This window comes from Pelobates fuscus, chromosome 5 (genome assembly GCF_036172605.1).
Source record: "Pelobates fuscus isolate aPelFus1 chromosome 5, aPelFus1.pri, whole genome shotgun sequence".
In the NCBI taxonomy this organism is placed as follows: Eukaryota; Metazoa; Chordata; class Amphibia; order Anura; family Pelobatidae; genus Pelobates; species Pelobates fuscus.
In genome coordinates, this window is record NC_086321.1 from 192,501,170 (window position 1) to 192,520,328 (window position 19,159).

Sequence of the window (19,159 nt, forward strand, 5' to 3'; positions counted from 1 at the left end):
TGAACACAAACACAAGGACTTACAGGTAGGTCGGGTCTCTAAAACTGGGTGTTCTGGTTCGTCTCTGATTCTCAGAGGAATAATTCTAGTTCGAAAACTTATGTCCACTTTTTGTGCCTAAAAGATATACATAGTCAAATGAATATATACAGTGGCATACAGGACAGATGAATGAAGAACATATGATTTAAAGGACAAAACTATTCCATCCAGATATCCTTTTCCACTCCTGTGGAACATATATGTCTTATCGGCACTGAGACAATCACAATGGCAAATAATTTTGCCTTGGTCATGAAAGCGTAAAGCTACTTTAGAGCTGCAAGCATATAAAACTGGTGTTAGGACTTTCACTACTGAGAAGATTAAGAAAAATACATAATTGTTTATTTGTGATTTATTAGCCATGTACCTCATACCACATTTACCAATTAGTTGTTCATTTAATGTTACGTAGTTGGGATGTGACAATACAAAGTCAAATGAAATTTTTTTTGAATATTTTAAAAAATTTATATAACTTTAGTTATGACATATTTTGCAGAGGTGTGTTCTTGGAGTGTAATGAAAATATAAACAAAACAAGTTTATTTATGTGGAATCAGCAAGAGCTCAGGTTTTATTAATTACTTATACTGCCAAACTTTTCCAGATATGTCAGGAAAGTCACCGGCTCTCCTATATGTCTCCTCTTTTTCTGACTACATACCTCTCAAATTTGAGATGGGAAGTATGGGATTACTCGGTTCTGTTCCAATAAGGATATTAATTCACAGAGGGAAAAAAAAAAAAAACGCAAATAAATGGATGGTGGAAGCCTAGAAATGTACCACCCCCTTAAAAATATGTGTGGCCAGGAAGGTCCCATGTATAGCGTCACCAGTGAAAAGTGGAGTTAAATGGGCAGAAGTTGCATTATGTTTCTAGACCTTTTACCCATCCTCTCTCCTATGTGTTGGAACAGTAATATGTAAAAGTGGGTCCACATATCCTGTCATACTCCCATTATGAAGGGACCAGGACATCTCCGTCTCCTTGACCTAAATGTCTAAACGCCCACCGATTAGCCTTATGGCTAATGAGGGCATTGAAGACTGATAAAGGGACAGGGGTCCCAAAACATTTGTTATTTGGTGCTCTTCAATAAATGTATTGGGTTTTCACTAGTTGTTCTCATCAACATAGCTGCACATTGTGCTTTCTCTATATGTTTGTGTTCCAATAGCCTTTCATGTAGGGTCCTAATATTAAAAGGAAGGGCACATTTGTTAATATTTAATAAACAATATTAAGTATGTAACATATACACCCTCTCACAGTTTCCCTGCATACAGTTACTTTTAACTGAAATTATTTTATCCTTCAGTAACCAGTCATGCACCTAAATCTAAAGTTACTAAATCCTATATAAAAATAATTTCTGCCTGACTGCAAAAAAATATGTAAGCACCATTTTTGTTGACGCTTACTAAATCCCTGCTCACCCTAAATGCCTTAATTGGGTTAACCGAACTCCTGGGTATATTTGTGCTGACGGATGATATTCCTTGTTGACAAATACACACACACACAAAATATCTCTCTTTATATATCTCTCTCTCTGAATACTCACCACCTGCAGTAATTTTTCAACACATTCAGACACCACATTATGTCCATGTCCCAGGTGACTCCTAAGGTTAGCAGTTCCTGTGAGCTTCTCTTGGCACAATGGACAACGGAATGTAGGTTGCAGTGCATGCTGGGACACTGTATGACTGCGAACATGTTCTTCTGATGGGCTGACATAAGCACAGAAAGGGCAGCAAAACACCTACAGCAAGGGGGAAAAAAACTAATTATCACAATATGGGGAAAAAATAAGAGCATCAATTACAGATATGCATAATTAAGATGACCAAGTAAAAGTAGAGGGGTAATAAAAGTTTTTTTTGTGACGAAGATGGTGAGGATGAAGTGGTGAAAAAGGTAGAGTAGAAAAGTCAGAAGCAAACATGAGAATGTGACAGAGATAAAGTATGTATTTTGTGTATTTTATTTAGGAATACATTACAACTCTGGCTACTTTTTTACGTGCATTTATAGTTCAAGGGATACTATAGGCACCAAACAAAGTTTAGATTAATGAAGCAGTTTTGGTGTATAGATTATGCCCTGGAGTGTTACTGCTCAATTCTCTGCCATGTGGGAGTAAAATCACTTTGTTTATGCAGCTCTAGTCACACCTCCCTGCATCTGACTCACAGTCTTCCTAAGCACATTCTGAAAAGGAACCTAGATAGTTGAGGTATTTTTAATGTTAAATCTAGAATTTCTTATCTCCTGCTCTGCAAATAATGTTCTAGACAGTGCAGGAGCTTTCTGTGTGTGATTAAAGTTCAATTTACAGAGAAGGAGATACAAACTTCTAAAGCAAGTTAACACCTGATTGAAAATAATCACTTTTTTTTAATGCAGGCTATGTGAGTCACAGCCTGGGGAAGTGTGCCTAGGGCTGCATAAACAGAAACACAAATGATTTAACTCCTACATGGCAGAGATTTGAGCAGTGAGACTGCAGGGACATGGTCTATACACCCACACTGCTTCATTGAACTAATGTTATTTTGATGTCTTTAGTATCCTTTAAAAGATGCAATATTGATAGTTTCATATTGACATGTGAACAAATGGTAGAATGTCAGTACAGTGATTAGATTTTTTTTTTAATAATTTTTTATTTTTCCGACTTGGCGGATAGAGCTTTGCATCATACATCACAGTGGCTTGTGCAAAAGCCATGTATCATGTCATACAGTTGTACAGTTGTTAGCTAACTTGCCTGGTAATGACATAGCATGGTTAACCTGTGTGAGATTTTCTCGCCATCCACCAAGGATTTTAATTATTTTAATTCAGTATTAAACTAAAAATAACTCAAAACATGCGGTTCCGGTGTTTGGAGCCCTGTAGTAAGTGGTCGCTGGCCCCAGAGGGGTGTATAGGGAAGAGACAGGGGACAGAGGACAGCGAATAATAAGGCTGGACCACTCTGTGTGTCTGTGTGTTTGATTAAGATGATGGTTCTCTAGGAATTACAGGGGGGAGTAATTGCAGGAAGGTGATTAGGGGTCTAAATCTCTGTGTGTATGATTAATGGGCTGGTTCTGTTATCCTGTGAATATGAAGATCCAAATGTCTAGTTGTCTAAATCCTAATGTCTGTCTAGTTAAAAGATTTATCTATTTGTGTGTGATTAAACTGGCTAATTTTGTGTGGAGCATACAGAATTTAAACTTTTTTTTTTACGTGAACATTTACAAATATCAACTATTGTTATTGTAAAATTTAAAAATAAGTCTCAACATTTTTCACATTTTTATTGTTGTAGTAACTAGTCCTGTGGGAACTTTTCATGATCTCTGTTACATTTCAAAGTGGCCTGATATGAAGTGAAATGGGACACAGGGAATAAAGTCTGGAAGAGCATTAAGGTGTGCATGGTCATACTAGCACACCCGTTACGCACACTAATTTTCTGTATACGTGTAATTAACAGTGCAGGTTCTATATGTGTTTAATTAAGTGGCTAGCTCTTTATGTAAGTGAATATATTTCTTTAAATGTTTAATTAATGGGGTTGCTCGGTATGTGTGTAATTAAGAGTCTGTATGTGGGTTATTAGGGGTTCTGGTAAAGTGTTGGATTCTTATCTGTGTAATTAAGGATGCATGTAGATTATTAAAGGGACACTATAGTCACCAGAACAACTACAGCTTATTGAATTTGTTCTGATGAGTAGAATCATTACCTTCAGGCTTTTTACTGTAAACAATGTATTTTCAGAGAAAATGCAGTGTTTACATTACAGCCTAGTGATAACTTCACTGGCCACTGCTCAGATGGCTGTTAGAGATCCTTCCTGTGTCATGGCTGCCTAAAATGCATCCAAACATTCAGTATCTCCTCCCTCTGCATGCAGACACTGAACTTTCTTTATAGAGATTCATTGATTCAATTCACCTCTATGAGGAGATGCTGATTGGCCAGGGCTGTGTTTAAAACATGCTGGCTCTGCCCCTGATCTGCCTCCTTGTCAGTCTCAGCCAATCCTATGGAGAAGCACTGTGATTGGATCAGGCTACCACTTCTGATGATGTCAGCAGACAGGGCAGAGCCAGCTTCAGGCTTGAATACAGTACGATTTTTACTATATTTATGGAGACATGAAGGGCCCAGGGGGGCTAGATGGTGGTTTTAACACTATAGGGTCAGGAATACAGGTTTGTGTTCGTGACCCCAGAGTGATCCTTTAAGGTGGCTGGCTCTGTATGCGTAGAATTAAGGTGGCTTGTCTTTATTTAAGTAAAAAGAAAGTTGCTGGATCTCCATCTGTGTGATCAAGGGAGGTGGTGATCTATGTGGAGGCGATTAAGGGGCTAGACTTGTGTGTGTAATGTAATGGGTTGTCATGTTTTGTATGTATTTAAAGGGGTTTGTATCTATATAACTGAAAAAGATATACCGTTTTCTGTGTAAATTGTGTGTAGGTAAGGAACTGCAGGAAATGGGCTTTTCCTGCATGTGTGTGGTTAAAGGGTTAATCCTGTTATGTGTGTAGTTAAATGGTTAGTCCTGTTATGTGTACAGTTAAAGGGCCAACCCTGATGTGTGTGTGGTTAAGAGTCTAGTCCAGTATTATGGTTAATGGGCTAGTCCTGTATTTGTACGGGTAATGGGCTAGTCTATATTTGTACGGGTAATGGGCTAGTTCTGTATTTGTACGGGTAAGAGTCTAATGTGTATGATTGTGGTAAGTGGGCTATTCATATATGTGTATGGTTAATGGGTATCCCAATACTTGCATGGTTAATAGGCTAGTCCTGTTATATGTGTGGTTAAGGGACTAGTCCTGTATTTGTTCGGATAATGGGCTAGTCCTATTATGTGTGTGGTTAAGAATCTAGTTCTGCATGATTGTGATTAATGGGCTAGTCATTTTATATGTGTAGTTAGTGAGCGAGTCCTGTTATGGTTAATGGGCTAGTCCTGTTATGTGTGTGGTTAGCGGGCTAGTCCTATTATGTGTGTGGTTAGCAGGCTAGTCCTATTATGTGTGTGGTTAGCAGAGTCTAGTTCTGCATGTTTGTGATTAATGGGCTAGACCTGGTATCTATGTGGTATTTGGTTACTTTTTAGGGTGTTTTATATGGTTTTTTATTTGAAAAAATATATGAAGGTAAGTAGTAAAGATTAATGTTCACGGTGTCAGGATACTAGTTGATCCAGCACGCAGAATTGTATCACACCTGGGACTAAACGTCTTACCAGGCCTTAGAATGGCAGGACTTAACGTACCAGAGAATAGTCAGTATACTTGCTGAGGTCAGGGACACAGAAGAAGACACAATGATGAGGGAAAGCCGAAAGTCAAGGACACCAGAATACAGGGAAGTCAAAACAAAGCCAAAGTCAATAACCAGAAATAAACGCTCAGGAACACTCTCTCGGATAACTTACTATGGGAAACCACGACAGGGCAATAAGTAAAAATGTGTTTAAATAAGCCTCGTACAGATCTGATTGCCTTTGACCCCAGAACGTGCGTGCGCGTCTCCTGCCTGACATCACACGCATGTTGACGTAGTCATTACCGTGGGCGGACGTGGCCCTTTAAAATGGTGTGGATCCGCAGCGGCCGGCGTCCACCAACATGTTGCAGGAGTCAGATATAATGACGCATGGCCGCTGAGCGGCACTTCCGTTATTGTCAGGGAGGCAATTACTGCAGATACCACAAGGTGAGGATGAATATGTTACACACGGTTATTAAGAGCTCCTGAATAATTAATTTGAATGTTGGTGTGATTTAAATTGGATTATTTTACCATGTGCTGCTTTGTTATGGGCCACGTTCTCTATAGGAATATAAAATGTTTATATATGTCAAATTGGAAAATAAACCAAAAGGTGGGGGCAAACTAATTGTAATTCTAGGACAAGAGGAAGGAAGATAACCCCTGAGAGTGAAAGAACCAAGAAATATATATATATATATATTTTATTTTTTTATTAGTGCAATATAAAATACCATAAACAAACAGCGATTAATAAAATGTCCAATTCACTAGAGTGATAGGAGTCACTGTAATCCTAGCACAGACTGATCTAGTCTATAGTAGAAGAAAGCCACTTTGTACAACACAATTATCAGTAGTAATCATCTAGACCTGTAACAGTATATTTGATAACTGTTTACATTAGTTAGGAGGATAGCCATTCCTGACAAAAGTTTAACATGAAAAGATTCAGATGCTTACAGTATATGACACCTTAAATATATAGGAAACCAGGGGGCATAAATGGGGTGCTGCTGGGGTCAATTTATACAATACACAAGATACAAAAACAAAACAAAACACAGAGAGACTGTGGGGGGACAAAAAGTTAGACAGACTGGTGGGGGATAAAAAGATACATAGAGGGGTATAGTAGTTTCAAGTGTAATACTTTTAACGTGTGTGTATGTGTGTGTATATATATATATATATATATATATATCACAAGATCCAGCACATATGATACAGAATATCTTCTACCGCAGTCCATTCGGCCATGCTGCATGGAGTGACCGGCAGGAGGGAAGCAACGTGCAGTGCGCTCCCCTTCAGCTGGTCACCCGGAGACTGTGCCCCCTGGGCCGGTGCGCCCTAGTTAGCTGCCTAGTTTGCATATTGGTAGGGCAGTCCTTCTGTAAATAAATATGTTGTTACTAAAGATATCTTGCCCTAACTGCACCTATCACTAAATACTGAAAACAACAGTCCTGCTACCAGTAAGATTCCCTGAACTATTTCAAGTAATGTGAAAGCTTAGAATAGAACACTTGCCTACTATACAAAAAAAATGAAATTAAAATAAAAGAGAAGGAAACTGCTTCAGTAGCTATGCCAAAAATAAAATGCTCTATCATCACAAATACACAGCTCCTGTTGGCAACATGGTGCAAGCAATTTGGAAATAGCTGAGACCCTGACGCACGCGTTTCGCCAGTCAGGCTCTTCAGAAGTCATGGGCTCAGCTATTGCCAAAGTATTTGCTCTATGTTGCCAACCAGAGCTATATATTTGTGATTATAATAGTTTTTTTTTTTTTTTTGGTATAGCTACTGAAGCAGTTTCCTTTTCATTTTTTATTTCACTTTTTGTCAAGTTCTCAGCTTTCACAAAGTTCAGGGAATCTTACTGATAGCAGGACTGTTGTTTTCAGCATTTAGTGACGGGTGTCATCGAAGGTATGTCAGGCCAAGATATCTTTAGTAACAATCTCTGCGCTATATAGATAATTTAGGTGTTCCCTGAATCTCTTTAGGCTGTCACATACTGTTGTAGGCATCGGAGACTTTTCCTAAATAATGCAAGCCGTTATCAGATACATTGTTACAGGTCTAGATGGCTACTTCTGATAATTGAGTTATACAAAAGGTCTTTCTTTACCCTATATCAGTCTGTTAGTTGCTGGTATCACAGGGACTCCTATCACTCTTTAGTGCATTGTACATTTTATTAAGCATCTCTGTATGTGGTATGAGTGACGTTAATAAGAGTTCATTGACATGTTTTATATTCTTTGATAATACGAATGATTTAAATAGGTCTCTGTATATAGTAATTGTGTATGTGCAGTTATTTGTCTATAACGACAGTACAAACTCAGATTTTTGATGGCATGTTATTGTTGGAGAGGATTTAATATTATGTGTTTAGTTACAAAACAAATATATTCAGCAAAGCTGTACAATAATACAGTATAATTCCAATAATGCTTTGATGAACCATGGGAGTTGTGGTTTGACAAAAATAGGAAGTTTAGCCATGCTTTTAAATGAAACTGTAGCTACACAGGAAAAAAATAGTGATAAATCATGTTTGTAAAGGTGGAGCTATGTGCTCTGATCAAGTACCAAAATAGTGACAAAGTCTCCTTTTTATGAGCTATAAATATGTATCCAGTTTAACATTTTATCACAGTTTGTCTTGCTTGCTCCTAATATTTACACAAGGGCTTAGTGTGTTTTCTTTTTATTTACAGGAAAGACTGCATATTGTACATACAGTATAAATAATGTTTTGCTTACGCATTAAATTACAATAGGTCTCCCACCTTTTGTTGCTTCAATATTTCCATGTACACAATACATGAATAACGTGTGTGTATAACTTCATGATGAGTAAATGAAAAACAAATGTTATGTGGATAGGGTGGTGTAAAGTCAAATAATTCTAGGGAATTAAGTTGCAGACTTTTAAGGAAACAAATGGTCTTAGAAGAAAACACCGGTCTTTGAAAGTACATGTTGGTGAATGTTGGTATATATGCTGTAGGTATGGTGATATCTACTGATATGTGGTTCTTAAAATAACTTCAATATGGGAGTTTTAACATGTACTTTCAGTGTGTTGTCAAAATAATTTATATAAATTATGAATAATCTGGCAACATTTATAAAATCAGACTTTAATATCTATATGTAGCACAGTCACTGTCTTTTCAGAAAACAAAAATATGTGGTCCTTCAGATTTAGTAACTAGTGGTACCTTTGTTTAGCAGCAGTGATGTCAACCAAACCTTGTTTTTGTACCTATGGAATCAGTCATTAATATTTCTAGGCAATATCTGAATGTTACGATACAGCTCACAGCTGGATACCATATCATGCTCTAGTAATTCAGTATTCCCTGTTTCCTTGCAAGCTGCGTTGGTGCGAAGACAATATAGCCATACCAAATTACAATACCTCTACCTTGCTTCACTGGTGGCGTGAAGTTCTTTTGTTTGAAAACATGTTAAGTTTTCACTAACCAAATGATACTCACTAGCATTGAAAAGTTCCACTATCACCTCACCTGTACAGAGTACATGTTTCCAACAGGCATCTGGGATACCCAGGTGGTCTTTGGAAAAAAAAATGTGAGACACGCAGTAGTGTTCTTTCTGAATAAGCAGTCTCCGCAGTAACATCCCATGTATACCACCCTTTAGTAGTGTTCTTCTTACAATGGACACCTGAACATTGGCATCAGGCAATACAAGAGACGTCTGTATAACCATAGCCATTAGTCCTGTGTTCTTTGAATTATATGTCTTATTATTGGGAGTGATTTTAGTTGGATGGAGTATGCTATCCACCTAACCACTAATCTATGGAGACTGAAGTTTTTAGTGACCTCATGACCAAGAACAAAACTTTGCCCAGAATTCTCTTCACATCAGGGCATGATTTAACTCACAAGCCTATGTTGATCAAAATTCCTGTTTTGTTTTGGTAACGAAAAATTCCATAACTCATATTTTGATTGAACAAAGCATACCATGCTAGAGGTTCAAACATATCCTTAACCCCTTAAGGACCAAACTTCTGGAATAAAAAGGAATCATGACATGTCACACATGTCATGTGTCCTTAAGGGGTTAAATAAAGAGTGGCTGATGGATGAAAAGAACATGAAGGATACATTTTGCGCTATTTATATCTATATGTGTGCGTTTTATTGTACATTAATTCCTCCATTCATATATTTGTATTCAACTCTCCATGGCAAATGAGAGAGAGATTACCACCCCTTACTCTAGTTTATGTAGACAGTCTGTAGGTGAGTGATGGGAGGAAATGCTATGCCTACGTGATTAGAACATTAAAGGGACACTATAGTCACCTGAACAACTTTAGCTTAATGAAGCAGTGTTGGTGTATAGAACATGCCCCTGCAGCCTCACTGCTCAATCCTCTGCCATTTAGGAGTTAAATCCCTTTTTTTGAACCCTAGTCACACCTCCCTGCATGTGACTTGCACAGCCTTCCATAAACACTTCCTGTAAAGAGAGCCCTATTTAGGCTTTCTTTATTGCAAGTTCTGTTTAATTAAGATTTTCTTATCCCCTGCTATGTTAATAGCTTGTTAGACCCTGCAAGAGCCTCCTGTATGTGATTAAAGTTCAATTTAGAGATTGAGATACAATTATTTAAGGTAAATTACATCTGTTTGAAAGTGAAACCATTTTTTATTTTTTTTTCATGCAGGCTCTGTCAATCATAGCCAAGGGAGGTGTGGCTAGGGCTGCATAAACAGAAACAAAGTGTTTTAACTCCTAAATGACAGTGAATTGAGCAGTGAAATTGCAGGGGAAGGATCTATACACTACAACTTCTTTATTTAGCTAAAGTAATTTAGGTGACTATAGTGTTCCTTTAAGGTAACACCTGGTTGTTTCTGTGACCATAATCTTTGGACAAGTTCTTTTACAGAAACATGTCAGGGTGGAGTTGCTTGATAATTATCCATCTCCTTTTCAATGCATGTTCAATGTGCTCTATCACGATTTGTATGTTGAGGCTAGAGTTTCTTAGTGCCAAGGCAAGGAAAAACTGCGTGTGCTGGACACAAGGAATTATATATACATATTGTTATTATATAGCACCAACATATGCTGCAGAGATTTACAATTATAGAAAATGAAAGAAGGCCCTGCTCAAATGAGCTTACAATCTGTGAGGATTTGAGGTATGCGTTTCTTGTTGGTGTAATTTCAGTAAAGATCAGTAGTCCCAGGGTATACTTCTTAAAACTGTAAATTTATCTAATGTGTTTGTGACTGTTTCAGTACCTTTTGGGGTCTGTGTCTGCATAACGTGTTTCTCTCTATGTTTTTAAGATTTGTTTATATTCACATGCAATTGCTGGAACTGGCCTGAATGTATGCAGCTTTTAGAAGTGTTTATAATATGAATGAATATTGTTTCAAATTACAGTAGGAAAATACATATTAATTGGATTTTCTGTATTGCCCCTATGTGTTATTGAGGAGATACGAATTCTGTATGTACATTTGTGAGAAAATGTTCTGTTTAATTATAGGAGTACATTCTATGTGTGTGAGATTTAGGAAGTATGCATATTGTTGGTATTTGCTTAGGCAGGTGGTATGATTGTTGGCATATTGTTGGTATTTTCTTAGGCAGGTGGTATAACTTGTATGATTGAAGTTAAGGGCACCATGTATGTGACTGTAACTGGAGAGAAGGAAATTGTAGGTGTGTATAATTGGGAAAAGGTCATTGCATTCATGATTTGGAAAAAGGACACTGAGTGAGTGGGGCTGTTAAATAAAACATTCTATATATGTGTGTTTGGGAAACATAGTATCATGTATGTGTTTATGCTTTGCATAAACATATATGATTTGCGTGTAAGGGGTTATTTATGACTATACAAGAGTCTAATCTAAGTCTGTGGTTAAAGAGGTTAATGTTCTGTATGTGATTGAGAAGAAAGACATGATGTAACTGGGTATTGGCACATTGTGTGTTAAATTAGAGAGATGGTCACTGTGTAATAATTGTGTGCAAATGTAGACAAGGATAGTGTGTGTGACTGCTGCTAAATAGGAGGGCATTGTTTGTGCACATAAGTTGGTAGCATAGTGTTATGTACATATGTGCATGAATGTAAGTGTAGCTATATGTGTGGCTGTGAAACATTTTATATGTCTGTGACATAATGTGTGTGATTGGATAGGAAGACGTGTTGTGTGTGCTCATTAAGAGGAAGGCATTACATAGATGTGAGTGTGATTGTAGAAGTGGACAGTCTACTAGTGTATTGTAAATGTGAGGGGTGGATTGTAAATGTTTTTTTTTTATTGGTGAATACGGCATTTTGGAGGTAGGCATCCTGTAGATTGTGGAGGATGGTAATCTGCATGTATAGAAAGATAAATAATTTTTCTGTGAGTTTATAGGGACGATCAACATTAAATGTGCATCTTACTGCATGCATGTATGTAACTGGAGAGGAAAGCATCAAGCATACAGGCAGGAGGGCATACTGCTAATGTGTGAATGTGGATCTGTGTGTGGTTCTATTTCTTGCTATCTAAAAGCACTATGTTGTGATGACAATCTGCATATATATATACATATGCATATGTGTTACCCGTTAAATTTAAGGCAATCCACAGTCACTAAACTGTTTTCCTGTAACTGGAATAATGCACTGTGTTAAATATAAACGTGACTATTCTAATGATGTTGTCTAGGGAATCTACTGCATGAAATACTAACAACTGTTCTGTAAGGTCAAAAGTTGCAGTACAACAGCCCAACGCTGTTACACTGAGTGAAGTTATTCAGTGTGTTTCTTTGGAGTGCAGCTTCTGTATCTGTCATTGGGGTGGGGCCTGTGTAAGTGTTTATTTAAAAGGGGTTATAAATATACAAGACTGCGCAGAGTTTGTGAGTCTAGCTACAGCTAATTCGGTACTTGTGACTGTTTTGGATAAAGGCTAAATAAGGGATTTTACTGTGGGTACTATACAATTCTGAATAGCAGGGGAATTTTGCTAATTTGCATATATGTGTTTGCTATGTATGTGAGTGAGATTATTATGTCTGTTCATGCTATGTCACATGAGTTATGTTTGTGCATGTCTGCGATTGTTGAAAAGTTTCTGTGTATCTGCCCCATGCCCTTTCTCTGTTACCCAGCCTGTACTTAGTTCAGGGCACTTACCGTTCTGTACACACAATACTCATCTTCCATGTCCAGGCTGTCGAACCTCTCACTATCCACCATCTATGTGAACCTCACTTTAGCCTCTCCCCAGGCCCTCCCCTCTTTTCTTAATCAGTTCTACAATTGCTCTGCCACCTTTAAATCTCTTCCCCTCTCTCAATCTATTGATCCCTTGTCTCTCTGTTTTTAACCTGTAATCGTTTTCTTGTGCCTAGTCCTCACCTAAGCTTTACTTTAATGCCCTCACACACCTCTTCCACTGTCCAGATCCTCATTCACCACCTTTTCTGTTTCTTTTGATCAATCCCCCCCCCTCCCTTCTCTCTCCTGTGTCTCTTATTCAGCACTTTCTCCTGCTTCACAGTCCTGTAAAATCCTTTCATCTGGTTTCCCCTTTTTTCCCTAGTTCTTTTTTTTTTTTTAGTTTTTAAATTCTTTCCCCCTTTTTCTAGTTCTTTCCTTCTTTCGGCCTAGCTGGTAAACAAATCCCCTCCTATCTCCTCCCCTGCTGGGTGTTACAGACTTGGGCCCATGTTTAACCCTCAGCTGTCCACCCCCCTCCCTGGGAAATATGTCTCACTTCCTGCAGCTCCTGTTTAATGCGAAACATGTGACAGGAGCTGGAAACAGGACATGCTGGGACTAGTGAGTGGTTGTAACTTAAATTAAAATGGAAATTTGACATTTTCTAGAAGAAATTGTAACTGCTGGAACTCAGTTTTTATTCTAAGTTAGTTAATGTTAACAGCTGAAGACAGCTATTACAGAGACACCGACCAACATATAGTACTTTTATACCAATATGAACATATCACTTGCTAAGGTGCTTTAGTTAATGAGTACTGGCAGTTTCTTCACAGCACTTTGATGGCCTTTGTTTATAAATTATCCATGAGACATTTTTACCAATCATGCTTTATCTATCTACAGCAATTCTCGATAAGATTATACCACGTGTTATAATGTTGCTACAGGTATGGTTTCTTAACTACAACATTTCAAAGCAAGCCTAAAGATGGTTGTGATATTGTTCACTTCTTTTTAAACACCTGGGCACACATCATGGATATTAAGTTTCCAGTACTGGACACATTTAATGCCTTTTTTTGGTATATTTTATATCAAATAATGTATCTATTAATATGGACAATCAAACTAAAATAGTTTTTTTTATTAGGCATATTCTTGCTGAGCCCACCCTAAACTATCTATAACTGCTACAAAATTCAATTGAATAAGGTACAGCCAGAAACCACCAAGAAAATACATATAGGAACAATGTTTTAAGAATTGTTTTTAATATTTTTAAGAAAATATTGCTGATAAGTATTGATTTTAAATAACTATTTAGTGGCTAGTTAACAAATGCAATTTAAACTGTTTTGTTAAAGATTGTAAAAGTTATACAATCTGCCCGTGTTTAAGATATCTAAATTCCCACAACTTGTGATCCAGTCAATATGATAGTTAAGTCTTGATAGCGCCAATGTGGAATAGGTTTGCACGTACCGTAGTCCCTTCAGTAGTGTTGTCACACTCAGATCTGGAGGTCTCTTCCTGTGTAGAAGCTAAATCAGGAAATTGGGGGTCAGGAGAGGTATAACATACAACTAGCACAGACACAGCAAAGACATATTGGTTCTACATACTGGACACATGTTAGAAAGGCAGGAGCACAGTTAACAGAAGACACAAAAAATGACCATGATGTTAAATGGAAAAACTGTGGATATTAGCGACAGGAATCTAGGTAAAGGGGCATTATTTTTGTATATATACATATACACTAGTATATTCCAAAGGGATTGTTCTTACATACCACAAACTCGCTATACATCAATAGTGAATGTGAAATAAATAATTTGACCATGAATGGAGTCACCAAGAGAAAACAGTTCTTATAGAATACGGAATGAGTCATATAACACTATAGAAACTAGTAACAAGGTCTATGGACAATGGACAAAGCATTATATGTAACTGTAGAACCAAATTATTCAGTCTCACCTTGAGCTACATCAGTGCTCTCCTCATCAGCTTCTTGGTTTGAAACGGATTCTGGGGACGTTTGTACTTTAGCTGAAATCAAAAAACATGTATATTTATTTTTGCAATACCCTTTACTTAAAAGGAACACTATAGTCACCAGAACAACAACAGCTTAATGTAGTTGTTTTGGTGAGTATAATAGTTCCCTTCAGGCTTTTTTAATGTAAACCTTTCCTTTTCAGAGAAAAGGCAGTGTTTACATTGCCTCTAGGGACACCTCCAAGTGGCCACTCCTTAGATGGCCACTAGAGGTGCTTCCTGGGTCAGTGCTGCCGAAAAAGCAGCCCTGACGTTCAGCATCCCCACGCTCTGCATGGAGATGCTGAATTTTCCTCATAGAGATGCATTGATTCAATGCATCTCTATGAGGAGGTCCTGATTGGCTAAAATGGCATTTGGCCCCGCCCTGTGCCGATTTTTAGCCAATCCAATGCTTTTCCCAGTGGTGCTGGAAACAAGGTGAGTTTTAAACTTTTATAGGAGGGCAAAGGGGGCGGCAAGCCACCTAAATGGTGGGTTAAACACTATAGGGTCAGGAATACATGTTTGTGTTTCTGACCCTTTAGTGTTCCTTTAGTACAGCTGTCCCTGTGGAATTTTTCAGAGCTTTATAACTAAATGATTATACTAAGATTAAAAAGATGTAACTGTAACATACCATACATTTAAAACATGCATAAACACACTTTTCTTTTTAATAATGTGTGACTTGCATGGAAATATAACAGCGTCCAAGGGCTTTTGTGCTCCAATACACTAGGCTCCTGTTACTTGACAAAATGCTCTGAAGTGTAAATACCAATATCTTATGACTAGATACAACTAATTATTATTATTAATATTATTTATTTTGTTTCAAAGGATTAGCATATTCAGCAATGCTGCAAATTGGGTAGTCAAAACAAGGTGGCATTAAGGAATATGAGTTGATGAAGGCTCAGTTCACACAAGTTCTTGGTGTAAAGGTTTGGTGGTGTAATTACATAAAAGGTAAAATAGTAATGAACTGCAATAGGGAGATAAATGTATTAATTAGTTACCGTAATATGTTAGTGTAATTTAGGGATTTCTTCAAATTTAGAGGTAGTAGAATAGTCTAACAGGGCGAGGAAGAGACCGTGGACAGACAATGGTCACCATCAGAAAAATGGGACCAAGATGGTTTGTCCTTACGGATTAGCAAGAATTGTCAACATGTAAACACATATATCACAACCATATTATATAGGGCTGTTATACTCAACAATACATTGACATTTAACAGCACTAATCAATTATATACTAGTCAAATAAAAGCCAGTAAAAACATTTTTTTTGGGACAGAACTGTTTTATATTGATTTTTGATACTAAGCAACAAGTTGTGATACAACAAATATATTATCCCCTTGTTTACTGTTGGACTAGCTTGATGAATTGGACTAAGATACTGTCAGAAAAACATATTTTCAGAAAATGGCTACGCCAACATATCAACACTTGCATTCCTACAAGCACAAAGAAATAAAAGGTATGCAAGATGGCATGCAAGCATGCATGCATGCATCAAGGACCTGCTATTGCCAGATCACACGTCTTTATTATATGCATGAACTACACAGTTTAACACAAACTGCACATGCAGACAGCCAGGCATTTGCAGGTACTAGAAGCAATTTCAAGGTCAGCTAGACACTAGGATAACCATTTAGAATCACACTCACAGGGCCTGACAAAGGACAGATATTCAGAGAAACAGTAAGAACAAGCAGCATGAATGACGAAGGCAGTCAGGGAGACGGAGTACTGCGTGAGGGGACAGGCACAGTGTCACCAGATAAACGATTATACTGAAAATTGACAGTTGTGGGGAATTTATTCCCGTTTCAGCTAATTAAAGTGTTAAAGTTCTTTAACACCATTCAACAGCCGCCAAAATCATAAAATATTGATCAGGAGATGGGCAGGAAGCCAGAGAGGAAGGAGGGGTAGCAAGTGAGATAGAGTGCAAGAGAGATATAATGGGAAAAAATCCTAATGCAAAAAAAAGGAAGGAGGCTTTAAAATGGGATATATATATAGATATCAGTGGTTCAGTGTTTATTACGACTACTTGCAGTAAGGATGCCCTGGTTATTATGTGTAGTGTTTTTGTTTATGGTCATTGTAGGATATAATGAGGACTCTTGTGTAGAGCTCCTACCTTAGGGTCTTCACCTACTATAGAGTGGTTTGGAATCACACCATGTTATAATGCTATATAATAAAATGCTGTTTGACGTGTTAGCATTCGTCCTGGACATTCTTGAAAATGAGAGAAATCTTGATGTATCCTCCCCGGTAAAATATTTTATAAATAAATAATTTTTCCTAACTACAGATCGTGTGGAACGTTATAAAAGTCCAGGCACTTGAAGGTCAGTAACAAGGCAGGCTTTAATGGAATCACATGACAACGTTTTGATAACATAATGTGACCTTTAACTTGACAACGGTCACATCGTGTGACTGAAACATTGTCATGTGCTTCTATGTTCCATTAAAAGCCTGCCTTAACACTGAACTCTAAGTGCCTAGACTTTTCTAACATTTTACTAAGACTCCTTTGGGGAATTTGGGTAATTTGTGCAACCCCTTCCATCCAGAGCAACCTTTATTAACAAAAAGATTCTGGATAAAACATGAGTGCAGTTCCTGTTACTACATGTTATTGAATATAGACAGTGTGGAGACATTAATGATACAATAGTATGGTGAGATTTGAGAGATTACAGGTTTAAACTAGTTAAAATAATTCAGGGATAACTAAATGTAAATTATTTGGAGGAAATTACCAGGCTCCTTTGGGGGGTTTCTGCAGATACTGATAATTCCCTCTAGCATGACTTCTCCATGAGTCAGCCTCCACTGTGCAAGGTTCTGATGGTGATTTGCTGAGCGCAGATGTGACATCATGGCGAGGCGAGAACCAACACTGCTTTCACATGGGGCACAGCGGAAGCATGTATCACTTCCAGCACCACCTTCAATGGACTGCAAGAACTACAAAAAGACATGTACAGAAGATAACATGAAAAAGATAACTTAGTGGTAATGACACAAAGTAGATGCCAAATAGGGGTGTAAAATTCTATATATAAAAAAAAATAAAAAAAAATAAAAAAAAAACACCTTTATTTAATAAATTATATCTGATCCTGGTTAGTTTAATAGTATTTCCATGAAGATACGCATGTGCTGAAGTAGGGAATTTCTTAACATTACCAGCGTCTTATGCAGAGCTTCACCCAGAACGAAACATATACAGTGTGTACTGCAGCAACTACAGCAGACTGAAAGGCGACCACTATGTGACCAGAATGTCGGTAGCTGGCCTCTAATGTACTATAAAAATGTATCTTCAAAACATGGCTTCAACCGTACAGCCGGGTATTGGACCTCTAACTCATTCAAAAGACAATCAGAGGGTCAACAAGCAAGAGTGTGCATCATTCAGAACCACTACCTGCCTGAATTGTAGCAATCAGTATTAAACGATAAAATAAATTATCAACTTCACATAAAAAAGATTACTACAGTTCCATATTTGAAGTATATGTACCCTTTCTTGAAATAAGGAAATCTGAACATATATAAACAACATCACAATGTAATGTTGGTCATTGCTATTACCCATTGTCTCTCCCAACTAAGGTCTCTTTTATTACCTTATAAACTCGCAAAGTCTCTTCATGGCTCCCTCCCTGCACATGCAGTTGCATCTTTTCTCTACTGTTGCTCTCAAATCCACACAGGTTACATCGAATATGCAGTGGGGGAAATGATGATGCTTGGCTGTAGCCACTGATTGGTAGCTCTGCTGCCGAAGCTTGGGCAGCGGCCAGTGCTGCTCCCCCTTCTCGCATGTGGGCAGCCAGCTGGTACTTCTGAGCATGTTTGTCAGTCTTGAGGTGTAGTTGGAAGTTGGCTTTTAGTTGGGTGCTGTAGGAGCAGAGTCGGCAGCAATGCAAGTCTCCTCTCACCTCCCTCCATTCCCTCTCAGGAAGAGAACGGCCTCTACTGGCATGAGAGATCAGTCCCTCCAGACTATCTGTGGTAAAACAGCGGCACACCAGGCAACGGAAAACACCAGAGGATGGCTCCTCTTCCAGCACAGACAATGCGGAGTCCTGGAGTGGTGTAGGCGTGGACAATGAAGTGCTGGAGGATCCCAGATTTGTTACCTGGGAACCTGAAGAGGTATCTTGAGTGAGAAGGTTGCATGCTGTAACAAAAAGCAAGAGTTTAAAAAGAAAAATTAGAATTAGTTATGGTAAAAGGCAAATAAGTTAGAATCCTGTAGATATCACCATAATATTACTAACATTTCAATTTTGTTGTTCTACGCAGAATATCAAGTTTTTGTCCAGACAACTAGGTGATTCCTACATCCCAAAAAATATTGCTATGCACTATAAAACAAAAATCTATTTCCATTTTCATATTAAAGCTATTCAAGAAACTCATGTAATGGAAGTTAATTTCCTCTGCCCATAACCTAGATCTATTAACCTAGATCTATTCCATACATAATGTAACTT

At 37.8% G+C, this 19,159-nt stretch overlaps 1 protein-coding gene across 4 annotated transcripts in view; it reads right to left on the reverse strand.

The window, feature by feature from the left end:
- ZFHX2 (zinc finger homeobox 2) overlaps positions 1–19,159 on the reverse strand; it is a 70,735-nt gene that overhangs the window by 11,008 nt on the left and 40,568 nt on the right. For all 4 annotated transcript variants that reach the window (XM_063454884.1, XM_063454882.1, XM_063454881.1 and 1 more), the window contains 6 exons: positions 18,287–18,843; positions 17,414–17,621; positions 14,560–14,631; positions 14,062–14,120; positions 1,613–1,813; positions 24–117 (listed from right to left, as the gene is read on the reverse strand). In XM_063454884.1, coding sequence (XP_063310954.1) covers positions 24–117; positions 1,613–1,813; positions 14,062–14,120; positions 14,560–14,631; positions 17,414–17,621; positions 18,287–18,843 — 1,191 coding nt within the window. The remainder of the gene's footprint in view (positions 1–23; positions 118–1,612; positions 1,814–14,061; positions 14,121–14,559; positions 14,632–17,413; positions 17,622–18,286; positions 18,844–19,159) is intronic.